The sequence below is a fragment of the Oreochromis niloticus genome, linkage group LG6, assembly GCF_001858045.2.
Source record: "Oreochromis niloticus isolate F11D_XX linkage group LG6, O_niloticus_UMD_NMBU, whole genome shotgun sequence".
Taxonomy (NCBI): domain Eukaryota; kingdom Metazoa; phylum Chordata; class Actinopteri; order Cichliformes; family Cichlidae; genus Oreochromis; species Oreochromis niloticus.
Window position 1 is genome coordinate 5,872,981 of NC_031971.2, and position 23,239 is coordinate 5,896,219.

At 40.3% G+C, this 23,239-nt stretch overlaps 1 protein-coding gene across 1 annotated transcript in view; it reads left to right on the forward strand.

Annotated features, from left to right (window-relative positions):
- Positions 1-23,239, forward strand: part of slit1b (slit homolog 1b (Drosophila)) — a 71,638-nt gene that overhangs the window by 28,165 nt on the left and 20,234 nt on the right. The window contains exons 5-25 of the mRNA XM_003454102.3: positions 6,363-6,434; positions 6,597-6,668; positions 6,942-7,013; positions 7,152-7,315; positions 7,404-7,551; positions 9,380-9,451; positions 10,684-10,755; positions 11,242-11,313; positions 12,863-13,006; positions 13,099-13,262; positions 13,960-13,983; positions 14,093-14,237; positions 15,279-15,353; positions 15,704-15,847; positions 16,452-16,595; positions 16,676-16,842; positions 16,982-17,120; positions 18,123-18,191; positions 19,052-19,123; positions 21,578-21,649; positions 21,894-21,965. Of these exons, the coding sequence (XP_003454150.1) occupies positions 6,363-6,434; positions 6,597-6,668; positions 6,942-7,013; positions 7,152-7,315; positions 7,404-7,551; positions 9,380-9,451; positions 10,684-10,755; positions 11,242-11,313; positions 12,863-13,006; positions 13,099-13,262; positions 13,960-13,983; positions 14,093-14,237; positions 15,279-15,353; positions 15,704-15,847; positions 16,452-16,595; positions 16,676-16,842; positions 16,982-17,120; positions 18,123-18,191; positions 19,052-19,123; positions 21,578-21,649; positions 21,894-21,965 (2,175 nt within the window). The remainder of the gene's footprint in view (positions 1-6,362; positions 6,435-6,596; positions 6,669-6,941; positions 7,014-7,151; positions 7,316-7,403; positions 7,552-9,379; positions 9,452-10,683; positions 10,756-11,241; positions 11,314-12,862; positions 13,007-13,098; positions 13,263-13,959; positions 13,984-14,092; positions 14,238-15,278; positions 15,354-15,703; positions 15,848-16,451; positions 16,596-16,675; positions 16,843-16,981; positions 17,121-18,122; positions 18,192-19,051; positions 19,124-21,577; positions 21,650-21,893; positions 21,966-23,239) is intronic.

A 23,239-nucleotide genomic window follows, 5' to 3' on the forward strand; every position in this document is an offset into this window, starting at 1 on the left:
GCACAAGTTTTGCAAACAACAAATTTATTTGCATCCATTTACCTTTTACCCTTTTTTTAAATAACCATTTCAAACTATTTACAGAACAATCAGCTGTTCTTCAATAAGATGCCACACAAATTATTTGTGCCACTCCAAAAAAAATCATTTCTGTCCACTATAAAGGAGAACATCACAGCCTGATACCTGCAGGTCTGACAGCAGCAGGTGTATCACTCCTGTTTCTACCTGGAGACAGCAGTCGCCTCATTGTTCTGACACACAACACAAAACTATCCACAACACTACACACTAACTACACAAGACAACACATTAACTACACACTCCAAACACGCTAAACGTCACAAATCTCACATCTCAAAACTCGCTCTCTCTCTCTCTCTCTTTTCCTGCTCTCTCTCCCTCTCTCTTTCTCTCTCCCTCTTTCTCCCTCTTTCTCCCTCTCCCTCTCTCTTTCTCTCGCCGTCACTCCTAAAACTGTTTTTTTGTTTTGTTTTTTGCTCATAAGCAGAGAGTGCTTGCTAGCGCTAACGTGGCGAAACTATTGAGGAAAAAACGCCGCGTATATCTTGTTTATCATGACTCTGGTTTTACGTGGCCTATCAACACAATTTATAAACTGGCACCTTGTTGTTTTGTCTTTAAGTGGTCATGTGATTGACTTACCACGACTACTTTATTCTTCCTCAGTCAAACAGCAGCACTCATGCGATTGTTTTGCCCCCTTAGCTCCAGGTGTTGTGCTAGTGATCGTGATTACCGTCCGCGGGAGCGCGCAGCTGCTTAAAGCTGTAGCGTCCAGATTACTTACAGCTACTTCCGTGCAACTGATATAAACTGCGGTAAGCTGAACACAGCTTCAACTGTTTGTTGAAAAATAGTAACGGACCGCGTTACCTTGTTAGTAACTGTAACGGCGTTGTAACGATAGGAATAGTAATTAGTTAGATTACTCGTTACTGAAAAAAGTAACGCCGTTAGTAACGCCGTTACTTGTAACGCCGTTATTCCCATCACTGTATCTGAGGCAATGGGACTGCCAACGCCAGAATTCAAAGAAGGTATGCCCAGTACTTCTCTCCATGTACGTGTATGTGCCAATCAGGATTGACTGTGAGATAACAGACTTGTACGTGAGCAGTGTTTTCCACATGTTAAACTGAATGAATGGTTTGAAAAGTTTCTGTGCTTCCATGCCCACCATGTTTTGGTAACCTATACTCAAAAAAATCTTGTCTTGTACAGTTGTTCTGTGAACATTAATTATTTTGATTTCTTCTTCTTCATTTTCTTCTCAGATAAATTTCTCTTTGTCTCTTATCCTTCATCTTCCTCTGCAAATCCCTCGGGATGGATATGTATCACAATTAAGAGGGTTTATTCACAGGGCATGTGTGTGGGTGGTTGGGTGTGGAGGAATATGTCAAAATATGTGTGTGATCTTTGGATCAGCTTCCACTTGTGTGACATTTTCTGACATGTCGGTTCATTCTTCAGTGTTAGGTTGTGTGCATGTGTGGTTGAATGTGCGTTTAACACAGAGTGGGAGATTCCCAGTGTTATTCAGTGTGTGTAGGTATGCAGGTCATTTTGGGGTTATTCATTCTATCTGTGGTTCTTCTGGTTGACCACATTAGGCTGTAGTGATGCTACATTAGACCACTTATTTATTTTTTGTCCTGCACATCTGGTTGAACTTTCTTTTCTATTCTTAATCCACTGGTTCTCCTCTTCAACTTCATCCTTTTTTCGTGAATTGTCTTTCTTCTAGTAAACACCTCTCTTAACTTATTTATTAAGTTACTTATTAAGGTTGTTTGTCCTGTGTGTGCCTGTGTGTGTCAGGTTGATGAGTGGACCAGACTATAGAAATAAAATATTAACTATGTTGATGCTCTGACTCTGTCTGCTGACCTGTCTGGACAGAGTTTAACAAAACAAAAAAACGAACAAAAAAGGTGTGCATGAGTCAAAAAAGGAGTTACTTGTTACAGATAACAGGGTGTCTTCAGAGTTTTTTTTAACTCTCTGATTTTAAATGGGATTTCCTGATATTTCTGTCGTGCAATGAAAACATTCAGACCAAATTTAATTGAACTATATTAGTACATTAAGAAGTTTTGTTCTTCAGGGGAAGTTAAATGTTGGACTCTTTCTGCATTTACAGTTTCACTCATATATCATAGTAGTGTTCCACTTAGCAAGATTAACTCGCTGCTAGGGACAGTGGCACAAATCCAGCTTTTTCTAGTAAATAGATACCTGGGATTTGGCTTTCTTCTGATATTGTATGCTGATCTGATGGCACTGTTAGATTAATAAGCTGTTGTCCTCACTTTGAGCTAAAGATGAATCATTCTTTTACATGCAAGGTTCTGGTTTCAAGCTGGTAGGTGCTTTCTGTGTGGAATTTGCAATTCTCCTTGTACCTGTACGGTTTTCCTTTGGCCACTCCCACTTCCTCCCACAGTCCAATGACGTGTGTGTTAGGTTAACTTGGGATTCTAAATTGTCTGTAATTGTGAATGTGAGGGTGAATGACTGTCTGTTACCCATGTAATGGACCAGCAACAAGTCCAGGGTGTAACCTACTCTTGCCTACTGACAGCTGGGGTGCGCTCTAGCTTTCAACAAGTGCTTGAAAATGGCTGGATAGAAATAAATGTATTAAAGTGGTGTTTATGAATCACTTCAACACAGTTTTTTCACAAACTGCTGCAAACCAAGAAAATTGCAAAAGTCTAAAGCCACCCCCCATTTCCCTTTTTTTTAAATTAATTATTTTGTTCTTCATATTGTAGTCAAAAGCTGCTGGATAGTTTTGCTGTACTCTTAGTGTTTCTTCTACATACTGCTTGCTGACACAGTTAGAGTTTATCTCGCTTGGAAGGACTAGAAAAGCATGGCTGTTCATTCATTTAACATATAGCTGGATGGTTTTAATGACTTGTACTATCGAACTGCAACAGTGACACTTAGAGCTGTCACTGGATAATTCTTTCTTTTGCTGCATGACGTCTTTCGGGAAATCATTGCTTTAAAGCATATAAAAGCAAAATAAAACGACCAAGAAACATTAAAGTAAGTGTACATCCCATACAGACATATAAAAGGAAATACCTCCATAGATGGAATGACTCTATGAAGAATAAGAAGGTAGCAGTAAGCGAGACTTAAACTAACCCATGTTTGACCCTTGTCTGAAGGAGACAGATAGACAGAGAGGTGATGTGTTGTCAACGAGCAGGAAACGAGTGGGAAAGTTTACCTTTCTCACCCTCCACTGTGAGCAGGAAGGGAGGGATGGAGGGATGAGGAGGATATTGAAACGACAGGAGACACCAGAGAACAATAAGAGGATGAGGAGGAGCGAGGAGAGACAGATCCAGAGACACAACGGATGAGAGAAAGGATCAGAAAATGAATAGAGGAGGTAGCAGGAGACAGAGAGCAAATATTAAGAGACTGCCTACTGTCCACACACACACACACACACACACACACACACACACACACACACACACACACACACACACACGCACATCCAGCTGTGACCAGTCTGTGTTTCCCTCCAGTAAACATCATATTCAGCCTCTTTGTGTCCTGGCAACAGATATTTCGATGACCTGATGGGAAAGCATCTGTGTTATTGAGTGTGAGTACCAGCGTGTGAGAGCCACACCACGAGGGTGCTTCTGTGATCACTTTCCATATGTTTGTCTTTGTATCATGTATTTACAAAAGTATTTTATTTTTCATTTATTTTTCTTTGTTCCACTGCTTTCCAAGTCCAGTTGGAGGCATGCATGTCATACTTATGCAGTTGATGGCATCTTCTTTTCAAAAAAGTCTTCTCTTAAAAATATTTACCTCCATTAATTATTGCAGATGTTCTTCTTAAGTTGAACTCTATCTGTTTCAATCAATTCAAGCTGGAAACTCTCCAAGAACAAGCTGGAAGTCTTAAAACATTGTTTTTTCTGCAGCTTGTATTCAAGAGTGGATATAAAGCTTACTGGATATGAACAGACGACAGAGAGGAATAATGGGTGTGTCTGGCATGTTGGCCTTGAGCACTTTCTGAAATGAAGCAGAAAAACTGTATGAACAACTGGACTTCATCTTTCCCCTCCTCTGTCTCTCTCTATCAAGTCTGGATATCTCTGTCTACATCACCATAACAGTCCATTTCCTCTGCTCCAACACTTTGTATAGTTTTGTTATTGGTCTCTCTCTCTCTCTCTCTCTGCCTCTGACTTATATGACTCACATGTCTATCTTTTTTCTTTTAACCCATTTCTGTTTCTCTTCATATTTTTCAAACTTGTAGTTTGTCATATCATATACTGAACTACCTCAACTTGATTTAGCCTATAACTTCTGTTCTTGTTTCTCTCCATAATCACTCTTGTGTCCTGCACCACCCATCCCTTTTTAACATCTCCATCCATCACCCTTTTCTCCTTCAGTCTGTTCATTCACTCTGTATATCCCCCATCACCTTCTTCACTGCTGGTTTCATGTGTCAGACACTGTTGAACTTTATACTTCAATAAAAAGTCTGCTTTTTCAACCGGCCCCAGGAGGTGTCAGAATCAGTTTTTCACTTTTCTAATGTACTGCTCTATGTATGTCTACAAAGAGCTGGTCTAGCTAGGCCATAGCTGTGCATCGAACTGGTTACAGTATTGTGTGGCACAGTGTTCATGAATGCAGTAAGAGAAGTTGTAAAAGTACAGTATATTAGTATAAGATTAATCATTTGTATACTGTATTAATAAACTGATAGATTCAGCTCAGCTGGTTTGTCAATTACTTGACTCTCCTCTTGTGTTCAATCTGATTTAAAAGAGATACATTCTTGCTTAAAGGCACTATACTGGCTGCATAGGTCTCAATAAGTGAGTGTTTCCTCCTCTGTCAGCCTCTGGTTTGACCCTGACATTAATGGACTGTGTCTGAGGTCCTTCAGGGCAGCCAGAGATGATGTACATCGTCTTTTGTGGTTTGTCTAACACATACGCACACACACACTCACGCATGCACGAGCACACACACACACACACAATTACTTCCCCATAGTTTTGCTTTTATTTCTTGGTCTTTGTTGCTGTGGCTCACCTGTCTGTTTCTGTGATGTCTAATCCTCTCAGACCCCTTTTCTGGAGGAAAAACTATATTAAGATAAAGAGGACTGGTGTTTAGATTGGGTTGGAACTAAATGGTAATGGTGCAGATCAGCCAGTAAGTATTGCTATGCTGTAAATTTTTAAGCGCTTCAAACTTTTATTGAGATGCAGTAAAATATGGGGGCGGGGGGGGGGGGGGTTACTTGTAGTTATTGTACTTTAATTAATAGTTAATTAAAAAGGAAAAGAGCATGTGTTTTATTAAATGCATGTAAACATACACTGTGTTGCCAAAAGTATTCACTCACCACACCAAATCACTGAATTCAGGTGTTCCAGTCACTTCCATGTCCACAGGTGTATAAAATCAAGCAGCCAGGCATGGAGACTGCTTCTACAAACACTTGTGAAAGAATGGGTTTGCTCTCAGGAGATCAGTTAATTCCAGTGTGGTACTGTGATAGGATGCCACCTGTGAAACAAGTCCAGTTGTGGAATTTCCTTTCTTGTAAATATTCCACAGTCAACTGTTAGTGATATTATAAAAAAAAGTGGAAGTGAGTGAGAACGAGAGTAACTGAGCCACAAAGTGATCAGAGAGCAGAGTCAGTGGATGATGAGGCACATAGTTTAAAAAATTTCAGAACTCAAACAAATTTACGTTTTTGACAATTTCATGCTCCCAGCTTTGATAGAACAGTTAGGGGATGGCCCAGTACTGTTCCAACATGCCTGGACACATGTGCACAAAGTAAGATTCATAAAGACATGGATGAGCAAGTTTGGTGTGGAAAAACTTGACTGGCCTGCGTCAACCCGACAGAACACCTTTGGAAGGAGTTAGAGTGGCGGCTGTGAGACAGGCCTTCTTGTCAATCAGTGTCTGACCTCAAATGTGGTTCTGGAAGAATGATCAAAAATTCCCATAAACAGACTCCTAAACCTTGAGGAAATCCTCCCCAGAAGTGTTAAAGCTGTTCTAGCTGCAAAGGGTGGGCTGACAACATCTTAAACTCTATGAATTAAGAGTGGGATGTCACTTAAGCCCATTGTGTGTGAAGGCAGACAAGCAACATCCAAAGGTCAGCTCAACTGGTATGATCAAATGTAATACCATATAGAGCATCTGCAAGAATTGCCATGTGCTATAGCAAACTCCTGAATGTGGAGTCAACAAGTTGTATCATTGCATCTCTTAGCAGAATGAATTTCCCTCTTTTCTTTGTTTTTCAGAGATCTAAGTGAAAATGCCATCCAAGCCATTCCGAGGAGAGCTTTCAGAGGCGCAACAGACCTCAAAAACCTGTAAGTGAAGATAAAGTGTTAAAGGAACAGCTGCAGTGATGATAATGGTGCAATTTGCTACTGTCAAGAAATATCACATCCGTAATTAGAAGACTGAGTGGTTGGCTGGACCTAGCCATTAACTAAATCTACATGATGGCTTTGTGTTCTTTTTATTATCAGTCAGCTGGATAAAAACCATATCAGCTGTATTGAAGAGGGGGCGTTCAGAGCTTTGCGATCTCTAGAAGTCCTGTGAGTAATCTGAGAGAAATAATTTCTTTGATGCTCTTCTCAAAACAACTTAATCTTTCATTTAAAAAAAAACCAAACTCCTTTGTTTTCTTCTGCTCTCTTCATCTTTTCTACTGCCATCATTTTTCCACTGGCTTTCGTGCCTATCAACTCTTTCTTTCTTTTCTTGTTCCATCTCTTCGTCTCACACCTTTCCTTTCTGTCCTTGCTGTTATATTTAGCGTTGCCTCTTCTTCTTGTCATTGCTAATTTCTCTCCTACTTTTTCTTCTAGCACACTGAACAACAACAACATCAGCAGCATTCCAGTCTCCAGTTTCAATCACATGCCAAAGCTCCGCACCTTGTAAGTGCCTCACTTTTTTCAACTTTTTTACCCAGAATGCCACATTGTTAAGTCTTATTTTATCTCTGTCTGTGTATCTGTCACCTTATGTTTTACCCACCCCTCCACTACTTCTCAAATTTATTTTCCTTCCCTCAGTCGTCTCCACTCTAACTCTCTGCGCTGTGACTGTCACCTGGCTTGGTTGTCTCCATGGCTACGGCAGCGGCCAGCTTTGGGCCTCTACACTCAGTGTAGCTCTCCTCCCACTTTGAGGGGCCTCAACCTGGCCGAGCTGCGTAAAAGTGACTTTGCCTGCTCAGGTACAAGAGCCCGGCAATAGATGAGGCTTTGATCCAAATGTGGATGACGAAGCAACGTGTGAGAAGTTTTTTTCCTCCTTGTTTTTAGGCCACAGTGGCAGTGCCTTCGTTCAGCCATGTAGTTTAGCATCTGGGTCCTGTCCTCCGATGTGCTCCTGCAGCAACAACATTGTGGACTGCCGTGGGAGGGGCCTAACTGCAATCCCTGCCCACCTCCCTGAGGGTATGACTGAGATGTGAGTATCCCTCAAGAATTCTATATAATGATATATGAATGACAAATTCTGTTATTTTGTAGCTTTATAGTTTGCTTTCAGAACTCACATAAAACCTGCCAGCATAAAGTGGGTTTCTTACAAGCAAAATTGTGAACCATGTAAAGCTGCTCCAGAGGGGTCCCAAAAGAGAGTGAAAGTCCCCACAGGTTAATTAGATGGAAAGAAATACTACAGTACATATACAGTACATATACTCTATGCCATGTAAAGGAAGAAATGTTACTTATGTCATTATGCTGCTTCATCACATTCTTTGCAGTCACTTTTCGTTTATCCAACATGGAAAAGTGGTTCTTGGGATGCTTAACCGCACTCTCTCTCAATTCTGCTGCTCCTCTGCCAGTAGCTAGAATGCAGTAGCGTGACAGGCACAGTTGGCGATAACTTGGACAAATCCAATAGATAGATTTTACAGGCCATTACATGTACTTTACGTTTATGCCAGTACATCAAATGTTCTGATGTGTAATCCAGCATTAAAGGATGTGATTGTCCTCACTGCAGCAAAGAGATATAAACTCGTGTTTCCTAGCAGAGAAGTAAACTGTTATAAAGTGTAATACTTTTGAGTTGCATTCTACTCTGCTAAAAGTTTGAAAAGCTTACACAAATTCACACCAGGCCTGAATACAGACATCTACAGAAAATACTACAGAATTCTGTGCAGTCATGGTTAAACAATTAGCTCCATTCCACATAAATGTTATTATTCAGGCACCCAGTTTTCAAAGGCTCACTGGAATGATTCAATTCTAGTACTTTGCAATCTTTCTAAAGAACTGTACATCTCAAGGCAGTGCGAATTTGTCAGTGTTCGTGTCCATTTGTCATGCAGACATGACAAACGCCAGCAAAACCGTTGGATATGAACTGTGGTAACAAATCCTGCAACACTGGCCTAAAGCTGTGTCTGCACAGGAAGCTATTTGCGTGATGTGGCCACCAAAGAACACAGAATGTCAATGACATTGCCATTGGCAAAAAAAAGCATTGGCAATGCAAAGTAGGTGGATACCAAGATATTTTTTTTTTTTAACTTTCAAGTGGGTGATTCAGAACTCACAATAGCACTGTATGACATATGACCTGGTAGTAAATACATAAGCGGGTTACCTTGGCATCTGAACCCTTGAACATCTACTGACAATGTGTCCCAAATTTTTACAATGATAAGTTAGGTCAGATCTCTAATCCCTAAACCTAGCCAAGGAAGGAAAATGGCAGAGTAGCCTGGGTAAAAGACCGAAAGTTGAGGCACACAACGATGCGTGCTGCTGGCAAAGTTTCTGGGCTGCCTTTCCTCATAACAGCCATCCCTCAAGAGTCTCTCCATCTAAAGCAATGCATTACCAGGGACTGCAACATCTAGTCCATTTTACTGAACTGGCTACGAACCATCAGCAACAAAGTGATCCTCGATGAACAAATTGCTTCCTGTGTGAATGCAGCTTTAGTAACCAGCTCGAGTTCTACATATATTTTTTAATAATTCTATATGGAATCTTTTTTTATGCTACCTTTCTTATAATTTTTACCCTTATGTATGGTTTTCATTCATTGCTTAAATTTAAGAAAAAGTCATGGTTTGCAATTACAGAAAAACAGCATGTCGTTCTCATGTATATGAAAAATAAATCATATATCGTCCCTAGTTCTCGATCAACAACAAGACCAGGTTTTTGTTTCTAGTTAGAGGTGATTTTTCATGCCACCAAGAAGAAAACTGTTGTTGACTGCTGGACTCGTGTGCAGTGTTTCAAAGTAGCCTCTTTGCTTTTCTACCCAGACGTCTGGAGCAGAATGGCATCAAGTCAGTTCCCCCAGGCGCCTTCACATCCTACAAGAAGCTCAGGCGAATGTGAGTGCTCCTACAAAACTTTATATCATTATACTGTTATACGTGCATCAGTTAGATACTTCCAGGTGTCAGTTCAGACACAGAGGACTTTTAAAGTCAGCTATGCCAGCTGCAGCAGGCTACAGAAGCTCCTGCCCCTGAGCTCCAAATCAGCCAAAGCCATTACATTTTTTCTGCCTCCAGAGGGACAATGCTTCAGGGAAAATTTTAATGTTCTAGTGTCTGATTTGCCAAGTGGATCTCTCTTTTCTTCTGTCTCCACTGCTCACTGAGCTGTGGTTTTCCTGCTCAACATAACATACAGCCCCAGTGGAGTTTCAGCATCGAGGAACATTTGATTTATATCAGCCTGCAAAGACATAGAGTACCCATTAGAGGCTTTTTAGGGCCCTTACATGATAAATCAAGTGCATATCCATGTGATGTGATGCATATGTTTAAAAAAATGCTAATCTGACCACAATAATAATGTTCCTTGGCTTCTTGACCTTCTATCCTGTTTCACTTTTCTTTCTGTCTTCTGTCTTTGCGGTTTTTGTTACTTCCACTGTTGCTGTTTTTCTCTTCTTCCTTTGCCCGTTTCCCTCCTCAGGCATTCTGTCTCTCTCCATCTTTTTCTCTCTGTGGTTTTCCTTTTCCTCTTAATCTTATCCTCTTTCCCCTCCTTTGCCCTCTTCCATCATCACTGCGAGACCATCCCGAGCACCAGGAGGGGGGGGGGGTGGTTGATTACATTACCAGGCTGGTTTAAGTGGTTTGTCTGAAAATTTATCATGACAGTTGAACGACTGACGTGTGGCAATGGAACAAGGATTTTATACTCTAACATATTATGGTTTGGCATGCCAGACCGAATCGAAGATATAAAAACTTCAGCTTGGCCAGAAAAATAGCTCCTCTGTTCTGACATGAAAAAAGGGAAGTTCTCTTAGCCAGTCAATTCATAAAGTGAGGTTTCTTATTTTTATAGGTGATTCTTATATAACCTGCTTTCATTTAGAGATCAGAAAAGAGAACTGTTAAAGTGCTCCATCACTTTTTTGTCTCTAATCCTTTAAAAAATAACACAAATTATTTGCTATTTACATATGATGCTTTTGGCTAAATGCGTTTACAACAAAACAAAATCTGTATACATGACTTTTTTCATTTTCTCCCCAAAATAAATCTAATCTGTAAGTATTTAAGAGTGTTGGGCAGCTCCAATTTAAATCATTCTCTTTCATTCTCAGTGACCTGAGCAACAACCAGATATCTGAGATCGCTCCTGATGCTTTCCACGGCCTCCGAGCTCTCAGTTCACTGTGAGTAAGCACTCGGCATCTGATTGTGTAAACTGTTGGGTGTGTTGAGAGTGCCTTTACCAACACGTGTTTACATGTGTCTGTCCACTTTATTGGCTATATCTCCATATGTGCCCACTGCGTCCATGTGTTTAAGCATCTGTTGGTATGAATAATTGAAAAGTGGCGCCTGCTCACTGTACAGAGAATTCTCATGAAACATCAGGGCATGTAAACAATCACAGCAGGCGGTCAGCAAGCATCATTGCTGAGTGTGTGAATATGTGAATAAGTTTGCATGCATATACTATATGTGACAGCAGTGTGACGTAAATGTCTTCTCTTCTGTTTATGGACTGTGAACGTGTGCTTGTGTGGACTGAATAAGACTTACTTTTGGTTTGGCAATGCAAATTTTGAACAGATGCATCTTAGTAACTGTTAACAGACTGATGAAGCACTTTTGATTGCAGAACACATTTAAAGACTTTTTTTGTTTGTGTGCAGAGTTCTGTATGGTAATAAGATCACTGAGCTGCCCAGTGGAGTGTTCGATGGTCTGGCCTCTCTGGAGCTGCTGTAAGTCCAAACCACAACATGCATATATTTGTCTGAACTGACTGTGTTTTAAACAAATCCACTTCAGGTGGCAAATATTTTAGAAGGAGCTGCATGGAAACTAATGCTTGATTTATATGTAGTTTTTGCCAAGTTAATTATGTAAATCTGCTTCTCATAACTGACTTGAATGCCCCCTTTGGTAAAACACTGCTGTACCTATGATGAAGTAGGTAAGGTACCACGAATAAGGTAAATAAGTGAATCATTTGATAATAGTTGAGAGGTGGAGCTCAGTATGATGACTGAATAATCTGACATTCGTCTTCTTTCCTGAGGATTATTTCATTATTTTTATTTAGTAAGTATGTGAAGATTCCTTGTGGAAGTGTTAAACACTAAACTGCTGGAACCAGTGACAAAAAGGAAATGGAGAGGAAGCTGAAAGTTAGGGACAGACTAATCCTCATCCTGGAGACATATGCATAGAATTCAATGTATGTTTGTGAAAAATCATACTGTGTGTCCACACATCTGCACAAAATCCTATTTTAAAAATCTCAGTCATTGTGTAATTGTACAAATGTGCATTTTTAGCCACAAATGGATATTGACACTCACAAGAACAATAAAGAAGTTTTAAGGAGTTTTACCTGTGGTTGTACTATTAGATGTTTTATGCACACATCCTTTACACATCAGGCTCCTGGTATAATTTAAAATACCCCCCTCCTTGAAAAAATCAGGGCTCCAATTTTGGACATAGAACACAAAATAGAGTTGCAGCAGTTTTGTTTTTAAAATAAGAGATGTTTGCAAGTATTTGGATGCTGGTGATAAATCAGCTCATCATGATTATGTACGCTACTATAGAAAAGTCTTGTTAAGCCACTAAGCCCCAAACTCACCTGTGAGTCATTCAAGCATAAACAGGTACCTAATTCCAGGGATGAACCAGTGTTGCATCTAAACATAACAGACACTTAGAAAATAACCAATTTTAAAATTGTATCTTTAGACACTTTGTAACTAAAGCGTAAATTGATGGATTCGTTTATGGGGCTTTTGTACTCAGGCACTTGAAGCACACACATTCAACAATCACTTTTTTTCTAGCTTTAAGTGCTATCTAACATTAACAATCCATTGAGCTAATCAGGATCAACTGGGGTTGACTATCTTGCCCAAGGATACTTTGGCATACAAACTGGAGCAGCAACTTTTCAATTTTTAGTTGACCTGCTCTACCTCCTGAGCCTTAGCTAACCACAGGCAGCCTGTTACAGGCATCTTTTACAGGCCTAACAAGGTGATTCCTAGATAGCTATCAGCTGTTAACTTGGCAGTTATTGACATAATGTGCGGCTCTCCAGCAAATGAAGAGTTTGTGAAAGTCGTGTCCTTAATAGTAAAAAGAAAAAGGCTCGCTATCAGGCAAAAAATAGAAAAAGAAATTATGGGTGGCTCAAGACTTGCATAGTACTGGATGTTAGATGATTTATTCTGAGTATTTTTTATAATAATTAAGTGTGTTGTTTCTTATTGATCATTGTCTACTGTATTGCTTAAGGTTGCTGAATGCAAATAAAATCCACTGCATCAGAGCCAACGTGTTTAAAGATCTGGAGAACCTGGCTCTTCTGTCGCTGTACGACAACAAGATCCAGAGTTTGGCCAAAGGCACCTTCAGCTCACTGCGCAGCATCCAGACGCTGTGAGAAAATACATGCGTGCTATTTTAAGTTCTGTTACACTCTATTCAGTCTGATCTGACTGATGTTGTTCCCTTTTGTAATTTCTCACCAGACACTTGGCCCAGAATCCCTTTGTGTGTGACTGTAATGTGAAGTGGCTGGCCGACTTCCTGCGTTCAAACCCCATAGAGACCAGCGGTGCACGCTGTGCCAGTCCTCGCCGCCTTGCCAACAAACGCATCGCACAGATCAAGAGCAGCAAGTTCAGATGCTCTGGTCAGTCAGGGCCCTCTGTGTGCGTGTGTGGGTGTGTGACTGGATGACAAAGATGGATGACGACACGAGTGTGAACTGAGACGAGGAGTTAAAAGTCTGGACATATTTGCTGCATCTGATAGTTTAAGACTGAACAAACTGTAGATCGGGCAATATACTGTAAAGTAATTATCATTCAAAAACCTTTTGATATATACTGTACTGTAATATAATAACAATAAATAATAAAAAATAATAATATAAATATATAATAAATATAATAAAATAATACATTTAATAATATAATATAGTAAAAAATCATTTAAAAAAACCCTTAAAACCAAACTGATTTATGGAGATAAAGAAAGAAACTGCCTATAGCTCAAAGCTCCCTGACTATTCCCTTCTTCTACACATGCTAGCATGTCTGAAGCCAGCATGTGGAGCTAGCCTACGGCCAGTGAAACCATGGCAGGCACTCTGAACACCACACAAACTGCTCCACGCCGCTTTAGTGAGCTGCCAGGCCTGGAAAGCTAAGCACAGATTTTCATTGTTTCACTCCTCCTTTCTGCTGTAAGTGTCCTGCTGCCACCTACAGCCAAGTAAATTATGTGACGTGTGTATGTGTGAGTGATGTGTGTGTGTGGCTATTGCTCTGTTGAAGCGTTCACACATTTCAACTGACACAGTTTTGTTTGCTTACTTTTCATGACAGCCAAGGAGCAGTACCACATCCCAGGTGATTTTGTGTTTGTATATTCATACATATTCTGTGTATGTGTGTAGTTAGATTGCCTGTATGTATCAGTATGAACTTGTCTGTCTATCCTCTCCACATTTGGGTCCAGGCACTGAAGACAGACGTCTAAACTACGAGTGTAACAGTAAGCCAGTGTGTCCTGCTAAATGTCGCTGTGAAGCCAATGTGGTCGACTGCTCCAACCTCCGCCTCACTAAGTTCCCGGAGCACCTGCCATCCTCCACTGAAGAGCTGTGAGACCCATGTGCACAAACACACAACCCACGTTAATAATATTCCATGCAGTCCTGGATTGTATATGCCAAACAGACTTTTCTGCAAATGTTCCAGTGTATGAGGGCTTTTTAAAACAAAAGTATTTTTTTACCTTTGACCTCATTTTTGACCTTATTCCCTTTTACTCTTTACATCCACCAACCAAAAGAAGCACACAGCTAATTAACCTTATAGTTCACACCCTGTCATTAACGGCGTGGACGGGTTGGGCAGGGTGCCTGTTATGTGCACAAGCCTATTGCCACTGATAGGCGAATGCTTCCATCTCCACAGTAACAAGCCTATACAGTAATAGTTGGTGGGCGTGGTTATTTTTTTAAATAAAATACTTGCTATGTGAACCTGCTTTTATACAACATGGTTTAATGGTTTTTTAAAGATGTTTTTTAATCAGCCAGGTCATGATTTTCGAATGAATGAATATTGCTGCTGATGTTTTTTTCAAATGTCTTCTTTTGTACCATAAGGTCATCTAGTCACATTCTATTTAAAAGACAGTGGATATCACTACAGCCGATCTTTATAACTGGGAAACTCAAACACTCCAGATGGACAAATAGCACTTTGTTCCCAAGGAAAAAAAACATGTGGTTTTTGATTTTGGGGTCAACCGTCCCTTTGAGCATTACGTTGATGATGATGATGAAATTTGTCTTTCTGGTGTATTAGTCAGCTGTCACATAATTTATTTGGAATAAACTTATATTTAAAGTGCATGCATTTTAGCTTGGGATCATTTAGGATTCATTGTTCTCTATTTGCCCTCATATAGTCACACCCACACAAATTCAAATACATGCTCATACCCTGTATTGAACATAAAAACACACTGTGCCAAACTATGTCTTGGATATCCGTGTTGACATGTGTATGTGGATTCCTGCTGCACAGATGAGCACTCAGCATGAAACATGCACACATACCAAAGTCACTCTTCCCCTTGTGATGTTGTTTTCCTCCATCCTCTTCTCTGTGATCTCTCTCTATGATTGTCGCAGGCGTCTCAACAACAATGACCTCTCCGTGCTGGAGGCCACAGGAGCCTTCAAGGGCCTGTCACAGCTTAAGAAAATGTAGGTCACCATGAAAAATGACAAATACTGTGACGAATGGCTGCTCCATCTTCAAAAGAAACTTTCAAGAGATCTTATCTTCTGGCATTTTCCAAGACCTTAGTGGGAAAAGGGGTTCAGAGAAAACTGTATGTAGTGACTTTGCATGACTGGATATTATTATAGAAAATGCACAGTTTCGTGTAGAATAAACACACTGGACATGTTTTTAAAGTAGTAAAGGTATTAAAAGTTGTGTGTAACTTTTAAGGCTGAATGATCATGCTCAGTTGGGTTGCTGGCAATGCTGTGAATCTGAAAGAGCTGTCACGAAGCAGCTGTTATGTTGTGTGTTATCCTTCTCACTTCAGCAACCTGAGCAACAACAAGATTTCAGAGATTGAGGACGGCGCATTTGAGGGTGCTTCCTCGGTGGTGGAGCTTCACCTGACAGCCAACCACCTGGAATCTGTCAGAGGGAGCATGTTCAAAGGCATGGAGGGCATGCGCATGCTGTGAGTTTGATACATACATAGATTTAGGTCACTCTGTGTACTAAGCTCTCAGCTTTATTTTTAGGGGTTCAACAGTTCAGAAAGTTGCATTACCTATGGGAATAACAACAACTCTACTGTACAGTCCTATTTTCAGGGGCTCAAACATAGTTGGACAATTAAACAAAAGACTGTTTCATAGACAGGTGTAGTCTTTACCTTTTGTTATTTCTCCATGAATTAAGCATGAAATTCAAAGTCTGGCAATCCCTGTTGCTGTGAACTCACAATCTGAGCTCAACAGTGATTTCAGTCGCAGTGAAATGGGCCATCTTCAGGCTTTAAAAGTAAGCCAGAAACATCAGAGGGACAGAAGAAGTTTATGAGTGGCCAAATCAACAGCTTGGTGCACACTGAAGGGAAAAAATGTTACGAACAGAAACATAAAAGCAAGAAGAAGCGGCTGAGTTGATCTTAACCCAAAAGAGCTGCGTTTAACTTGCTGAAGATAAAACTAAAGGGTGAAAGCCAGAGCTGATTTTATTTATCTTATAAATATGAAAAATCATATTTGAGGGAACTATGTATAAAACATTTCTGTCCTAAAATCTCTCTCGCTGTGTAGGATGCTCAGGAATAATAAGATCAGCTGTATCCATAACGGGAGCTTCACCGGGCTGACCAACGTCAGGCTGCTCTCCCTGTATGACAACCAGCTGAGCACCATCCTCCCTGGAGCCTTCGACACACTGCCCAACCTGTCCACACTGTTAGTGACACACCCACAAATACGTGTTTCCGTTTGTTTCCATTGATCTTACCTACCTACCATCTCTGCTTGTCCATCAGAAACCTCCTGGCCAATCCTTTTAAATGTGACTGCCGTCTGTCCTGGTTTGGGGCGTGGCTTAGAAGTCGGCGAATCGTGACAGGGAATCCTCGCTGTCAGGGGCCCGCATTTCTTCGAGAAATCCCACTGCAAGATGTAGCTGTGCCTGATTTCCGTTGTGAGGATGGTATGATTGGCATTTTATCTATAAGCAGAAATCTAATAAGTGTGACACGCATCACCTAAAAATGCATGACAGCAAAGTTATCACACCTTGCAATTTTTTCTGAGAAGCACTGCCATTGAAAGGTCCCCCGTCTGTTCAGGCGCTGTGCTCGAGGACAGCAACTGTGGCCCGGGGCCTCAGTGTCCCAGCCAGTGCACCTGTATGGACACAGTTGTGCGCTGCAGCAACAAACATCTGCAGGCTCTGCCGAGAGGACTGCCCCGCAACGTCACTGAACTGTGAGTGTGACTGCGAAGCAAAAAATGTTATTTCTTAATTTGCTTTGAGCATTTAAACTGCACAACTCACTAAAATTGGCAGGCATCACAATTCTATATTAAACAAAATATAAAATAATTAAAAACAGCAATAATAAATAATGCAGTCCTGCCAGCTTCTGTGTTGGCCCTAAACTGACTCGTTCCAGAGAAGTTTCAATAAAGGAAATGAGCTTCATTTTTTCAGTGCAGCTAAATTGGATACGTAATTGATTCTACTTAATAGAGTCACAGATTTATAGTGTAAAACAGGCATATACAATACATTTATGTGAATTATCTGTGGTATTACTGTTTTTCTGTAGTAACCAGGCTTTTTATAGCAATTGTGGTTTTCTTGTTATTACGTGTCTCCCTGAAATTAACTAAATTGATTGAGCCAGAACAAAATCAGGAACCTTGTGACTTTGTAGTTATGTCAGAATTACTCATGTATTTGCATGGATTTTATTTACCAAATAGGCTTTTTTGTTGAAGTATGTGAGGGCTCCTAAACAAAAGTATTATTTAACCTTGACTTTATTTTACCTTATTCCTTTTACTGTTTACATCTACCAACCAAAAGAAGGTTGTCAAACACAAGGCTCAGAGGCCACAAGTGGCCCGGCAAAGACTCCAGTCCAGTCCACTGGATGACATTGTAAACTGTGAAGGAGGACGTAAACTTTGGAATTTTCAAAAACTGTGTTTTACAACTGTTCCTACTGATAAAAACCTCACACATGCCAATACATACTACACCAAATTAATTAAGTAATCAACAAATGAACCATTAGAAAACATCCTGTTTTCTCAGTCTAGAATAGAAATGTCTGTTTTTCACAAAGGGTCATTAATGCATATTTAAGCGAGCTTTTCACATCCTTGACTTAGAACCTTATCTTAGAATTGGTTAAATAAGCTCTGTGCATTATTATTGTTCTGTAGAAATGCACAACCGATCTTTGTGTTTTGTCCCCTCAGTTATCTGGATGGTAACCAGTTCACCAGCGTTCCCAAAGAGTTAACTGCTTTTAAATACCTGCAGCTTGTGTAAGAAACACTTGACTGAATCCTTCATTCACCCTCACGTGCCTCCTCACACTCAGTTTACCTACAGCTACATCTGCTGTCACACATGCTTTACAGCCTCTCATGTTGGTAGTGAAAGCACTTTTCTTCTCTTCCACCAATGAAAACATCTACTACAGTGAAGAGGTTAATGCAGTAATATACAGTCATGCTGACGCACATACTCTTACTATTTTCTTCTTTGCTCTGGAAGATTACATTCTAGGCGAAGCATTTGACCAGTGAACAGTCGAAGACTCGTACCTCATTTTTAAAAACAAAGGACGGTCAAAGATTCTCAACACACAGACTGAGGCACATTTTAGACCAAGTAACTAAATAATCCTGACAGTCACACACTGCTAGAAATGCAGCAGAAATCAGAAGCCAAAAAGAAGAAGCAAAAGTAACACTGGTTGCAGAGCAGAACCAAATATGAATTAAATTGTTTTTACTAATTTTTTAAAAGTTTTATGAAGAACATGTGACACTAATATCAATATCTTCAAAGTAAATTTGAGAATAAGGTTGCACATTTTGTATGTTTGTATAGTTGTTACAAAAAAAAGCTGCAGACACACTCAGTGCTCAGCAGCTTCTATTTGTATAGTCAAACAGCAGGGGGAGCTGTAGACTGTGTAGTGAATTCAGTAAAGCATGCACACAGCTGTGGATGATGTGACCAGTTCACTTTAGTAATGAGCAGCATTTTAGTTTTGGGGATTGTGTGTTACTATGTTACAGTACGTGTGTTAGTGTGTTTGTATCTGTATGTGTTGTGCAATGGGACCTCTGCAGTACTTTGTGTGTATACTGACTGAAACTGACCTTTGCCTTTCCAGTGATCTGAGCAACAATAAAATCAACTCCCTGTCTGATGATTCCTTCTCCAACATGAGCCAGCTCACCACACTGTGAGTTCATACACACAACTGTTCTTGGTCAAGTGTTACAAGACAAATCAGCACATACACAATGGGCATCAGAAAGATGTCAGTGCACTAAATCACTGTTGTTACAAAACAAAATGCTGAAAAAATTAATCACTTTAAGAAAAATATTAGCTTATTTTAAATGTCCAAGCAGCCAGTTCCATAGGTACTAATGCATCCCTACACTGTCAGAGATACAGACCTGTAACTGTTTGCTGACGACAAGACATAGTCCTTCTGTTTAGTCACAGCACCCAAATTTATTTTAAACGAATTCAAAATTTTTATTTATCTGACCATGGAACAGTTTTTACCTTAGTTCATTTTAAATGATCTTTGGACCAGAGAACAAAGTGGTGATTGTGGATTATACCACATCTCTACCACATCACATCTTCTCCTTGGCATTATAGACCCTTATCCTTCATGCAAAGAAAACTGTGTTCACTGACCAAGCCCATGCAGTGATGACAGAATTAAGCCTGTTTCTAGTGTAGTGTCCCAAACATCCAATTAATTCATTTTTTACCTTGTCCCTTGCACACAAAGATTTCTCCAGATTTTCCAGATCTTTTGAAATTATTATGTACTGGAGGTGATGTGATATTCAAAGTCTTTGCAAATTTATATCGAAGAACATTATTGTGAAATTGTCAGAAACAGAAATTTCCGATAATTTGAAATACTCTGATAGAGATATCCAGTCATGTTGCCAATTAATCCCGTTAGCTGGAAAATCCATCTGTTTCTCTTTTTAGTACCACTTGTGTTTCCAATCGTATGTTGCAAACATCTTTTTTGAAATGTTTTTGTGGATATCAAATTCTAAATGAGCCGATATTTTTCTTAAAATGGTACATTTTCTCGTTTTAAACCTTTAATAGGATTTCTGTGCTCAATTATGAAAGGAAAGTGGGTTTATGAAATTACCATGTTGCTTTTATTTTAATTTTTTAAGATGTAACCCCTTTAAATGCGGTGCATTTGGAGAGACAGATTTTTAAAACCTAGAATGCCCCAGACTGCCACAACACTGGAGCCTTTGCTTCACACAAAGCAAAAAAGGAGATATATTTTAAACTTAACAAAACGTTCTTCTGGTTTGCAACACATGGTTTCTGTTTGAAATGTTAGATTGAGAACCCTCATTGTACCTCCAGTGTCACAAAAGAAATGTAATGATATTGTTTGTAGTGCTTCTCGTGTTAAAATGAAAGTGCTTGTTTTCAAATGTTCATTTCTTCCCAAATCATGAAAAGCCTAAAGTCGACCAACTAATGGGACTAAAAATATTTATTTCACCCCTGAGGAAAGGTCATTGGGTTGTTAAAACCAGAGGGGAAGCATGCCAGTTGTCAGCACATTTTTACTCTGCTTGTGTACAAAGTGGAAATCTTAGCCTAAGAGAAAATTGTGGCCAGAGAAAGAGTCTAGGAGGTCATCAAAAAGAAGATTTAGTTACTGAATTTCCACACCATGTTTCAAGGATGTGGCCAGTATTTCAAGGAAATAATTTTTGTTTTGGGGTTTGTTTGTTTTTTAAAGCAAACTGATTTTAGGCATTAAAGTCTGTTTAAAGGTCCCAAGCAGAATAAAGGTAGGTAGAAATGTGTTACATCTGATAAAGCGCCTCAAGTAGACTCAAAGGAGTCAACATTGGGTGGATGTGAAAACTTCAAGTTTGAAAAGTTAAAAGGAGTTCAAAACAAGCAATCTTTCCAGACCTCTGTTTTCCACTCTTCATTTCTGGTTGAGGCTAGAGGGTTCAGACTCCAAATCTCCAGCCAAACTGTCACTGTCCATCCATTCATCCATCCATTTTCTACTACTTATTTGGGTCACAGGGCAGCACTCTAAGCAGAGATGCCCAGACCTCCTTCTCTCCAGCCACTGCCTCCAGCTCTCTTTCAGAATGAAACCAATACGTTCACAAACTAGCAGACAAGATCTATTCACCACGTCCTTGGCCTGCCCCAGGGCCTTACCTACAGGGTACTGAGGAGTTCCAGCATCCTAGTCAGATGCCAGAACTACTTAAACTACTTAAACATGTTGATGTGCAGGAGCAGTGGCTTTAGACACCCTCTGGAGGAAGCTAATTTCTCCTACTTGTGTCTGCAATTTTATTCTTCCTTAGTCCACTACACACAGATCATGGCCATAGGTGAGGATAGGAATGTAGGTCTGTCTGATCTGTCTGTGAATCTTCAACTCCACTCTCGTTCAAGTTCCAATACTGCAGCAATATATATCCATCCATCCATTCATGCAATTTCTTAACTGCTTATCCAGTTCAAGGTCACAGGGGGTAGAGCCTCTTCCACTGCAAGAGCAGTCAGAGTTTACCAACTGTCACTGTGTGGGTTGCATTGTGGAGTAAAACACACATCATTTTTGGTTCTGCTGCATTTAATTTGATCTTTTCTTCTTTTCCAGGATCCTCAGTTACAACGAACTGCGCTGTATCCCTCCTCTGGCACTGGGTGGCTTGCGCTCGCTTAGACTGCTGTGAGCACACCCACACGCACACACGCGCACATACACACACACACACACAGTATCATACTTGCGACATGCCAAACCACATCACTGTCACTTCTTTGCTTTATAATAAGCCATCATCTGTTTTAGGACTTTAAATGTCCCTCTGTTGTTGAGGTGAATGAGAGTTGCTGTCAGAGTCACTGCGGTCATTGAGTTTTCAGTTTAACTATTTATAACCTTTCCTGACCCGTAAGTATCTGTCTTCCAGCTCTCTCCATGGCAACGACATCTCTGAGCTGCAGGAGGGTATCTTCAGTGACGTGGTCTCCTTGTCTCACCTGTAAGCCTTTGCAGATGCAGTGCACACATCACACACAGGCTTACAGTAGATACACAATGACAGCACCAACTGTCTGCAATAGTAGGATAGTGGGGTCTGTCCTTACTGACAGAATGAGGTCTGCGTGTGTGTGTGTGTGTGTGTGTGTGTGTGTGTGTGTGTGTGAGAGAGATGCATGTTCATTTCCCTGCTTTTATGGCTCCACTCAGATAAAGTCCAGTTCCGAGAGAATGAGTGGTTTCAAGTGAAGTGGTTTGCTGCTGGATTTAATTAGCTCAAGAGATCCATTGCTTCCCATAGCTGTATTGATCTGAGGCTTGTGTGTGTGTGTGTGAGAGAGAGAGAGAGAGAGAGACTGCATATACAGCATAATCATCTTCATGCAAGTATGACACATGTGAGTCCATGTGATGATCTGCAGAGATGGTGGAAGAAGAGAAGAGAGGCAAAATGGAGATGGATTGAGAAGGGCAAGATAAAGATAAAGAAGGAGAAGGAAGGGAAGGGAAGAGAAAGATGATTAAGTGTGAGCAGAAAGGATGTAAAATGAGGTGGTGGGGGGGTGTTTTTTATTTTGACTTCTGAAGCATGACATCATCTCTGCAACAGGACCTTGCTGACTCCCAGTCTGTGAAGAGAACAAATTGGGCTGTAAAGTGATCTCTTGTCACTTATTCCACTGCAGAAACCGACTTTAGCTTTGCTCTGTGATAATTTCTTAATTTCTTGAGGTAGAGTCTGCATTTGAAACATAGTGCTACCTGAAACATAATAGCTAACATTTTGAAAAAAAACCCCCAGTAAGGTCTACAGAAAATTTTGAATTGGACCAATTCTGATTTTTCTCATTTTCTGTCATTGATAGGGTGGTGGTGATATGGTGTATTACCACCATATCACCATATATGGTGTCATGATAGATGCACAAATGGATTCTACGATGTCACTGAGAGCAGACAGCTATCGTCTCAAGCACACAGCTCTGACTGAGCAGAGGTCCCACTCACCTGCTGTTCAAACCCTCTGTTTGCAAGTTATGGCCAATCAGGAGACAGTAGTTGCAGTGGGAGGGTGAGGAGAGCTTTAAACGCTAGCTTCAGACAAAGGATGAACTGTGAGTCTGTGCCAAGGCCCCATAAATGTTAGTCATGATGCTAAGTTTTAAGTAATAAGAACTTTAATATGGCCTTCGAGAACTCCTCTATTGTCCATTGGTTCTAGTAGTTACCTGATTCGGTACTGGAACAATGCAGTCTTAACAAACGACATGAAGA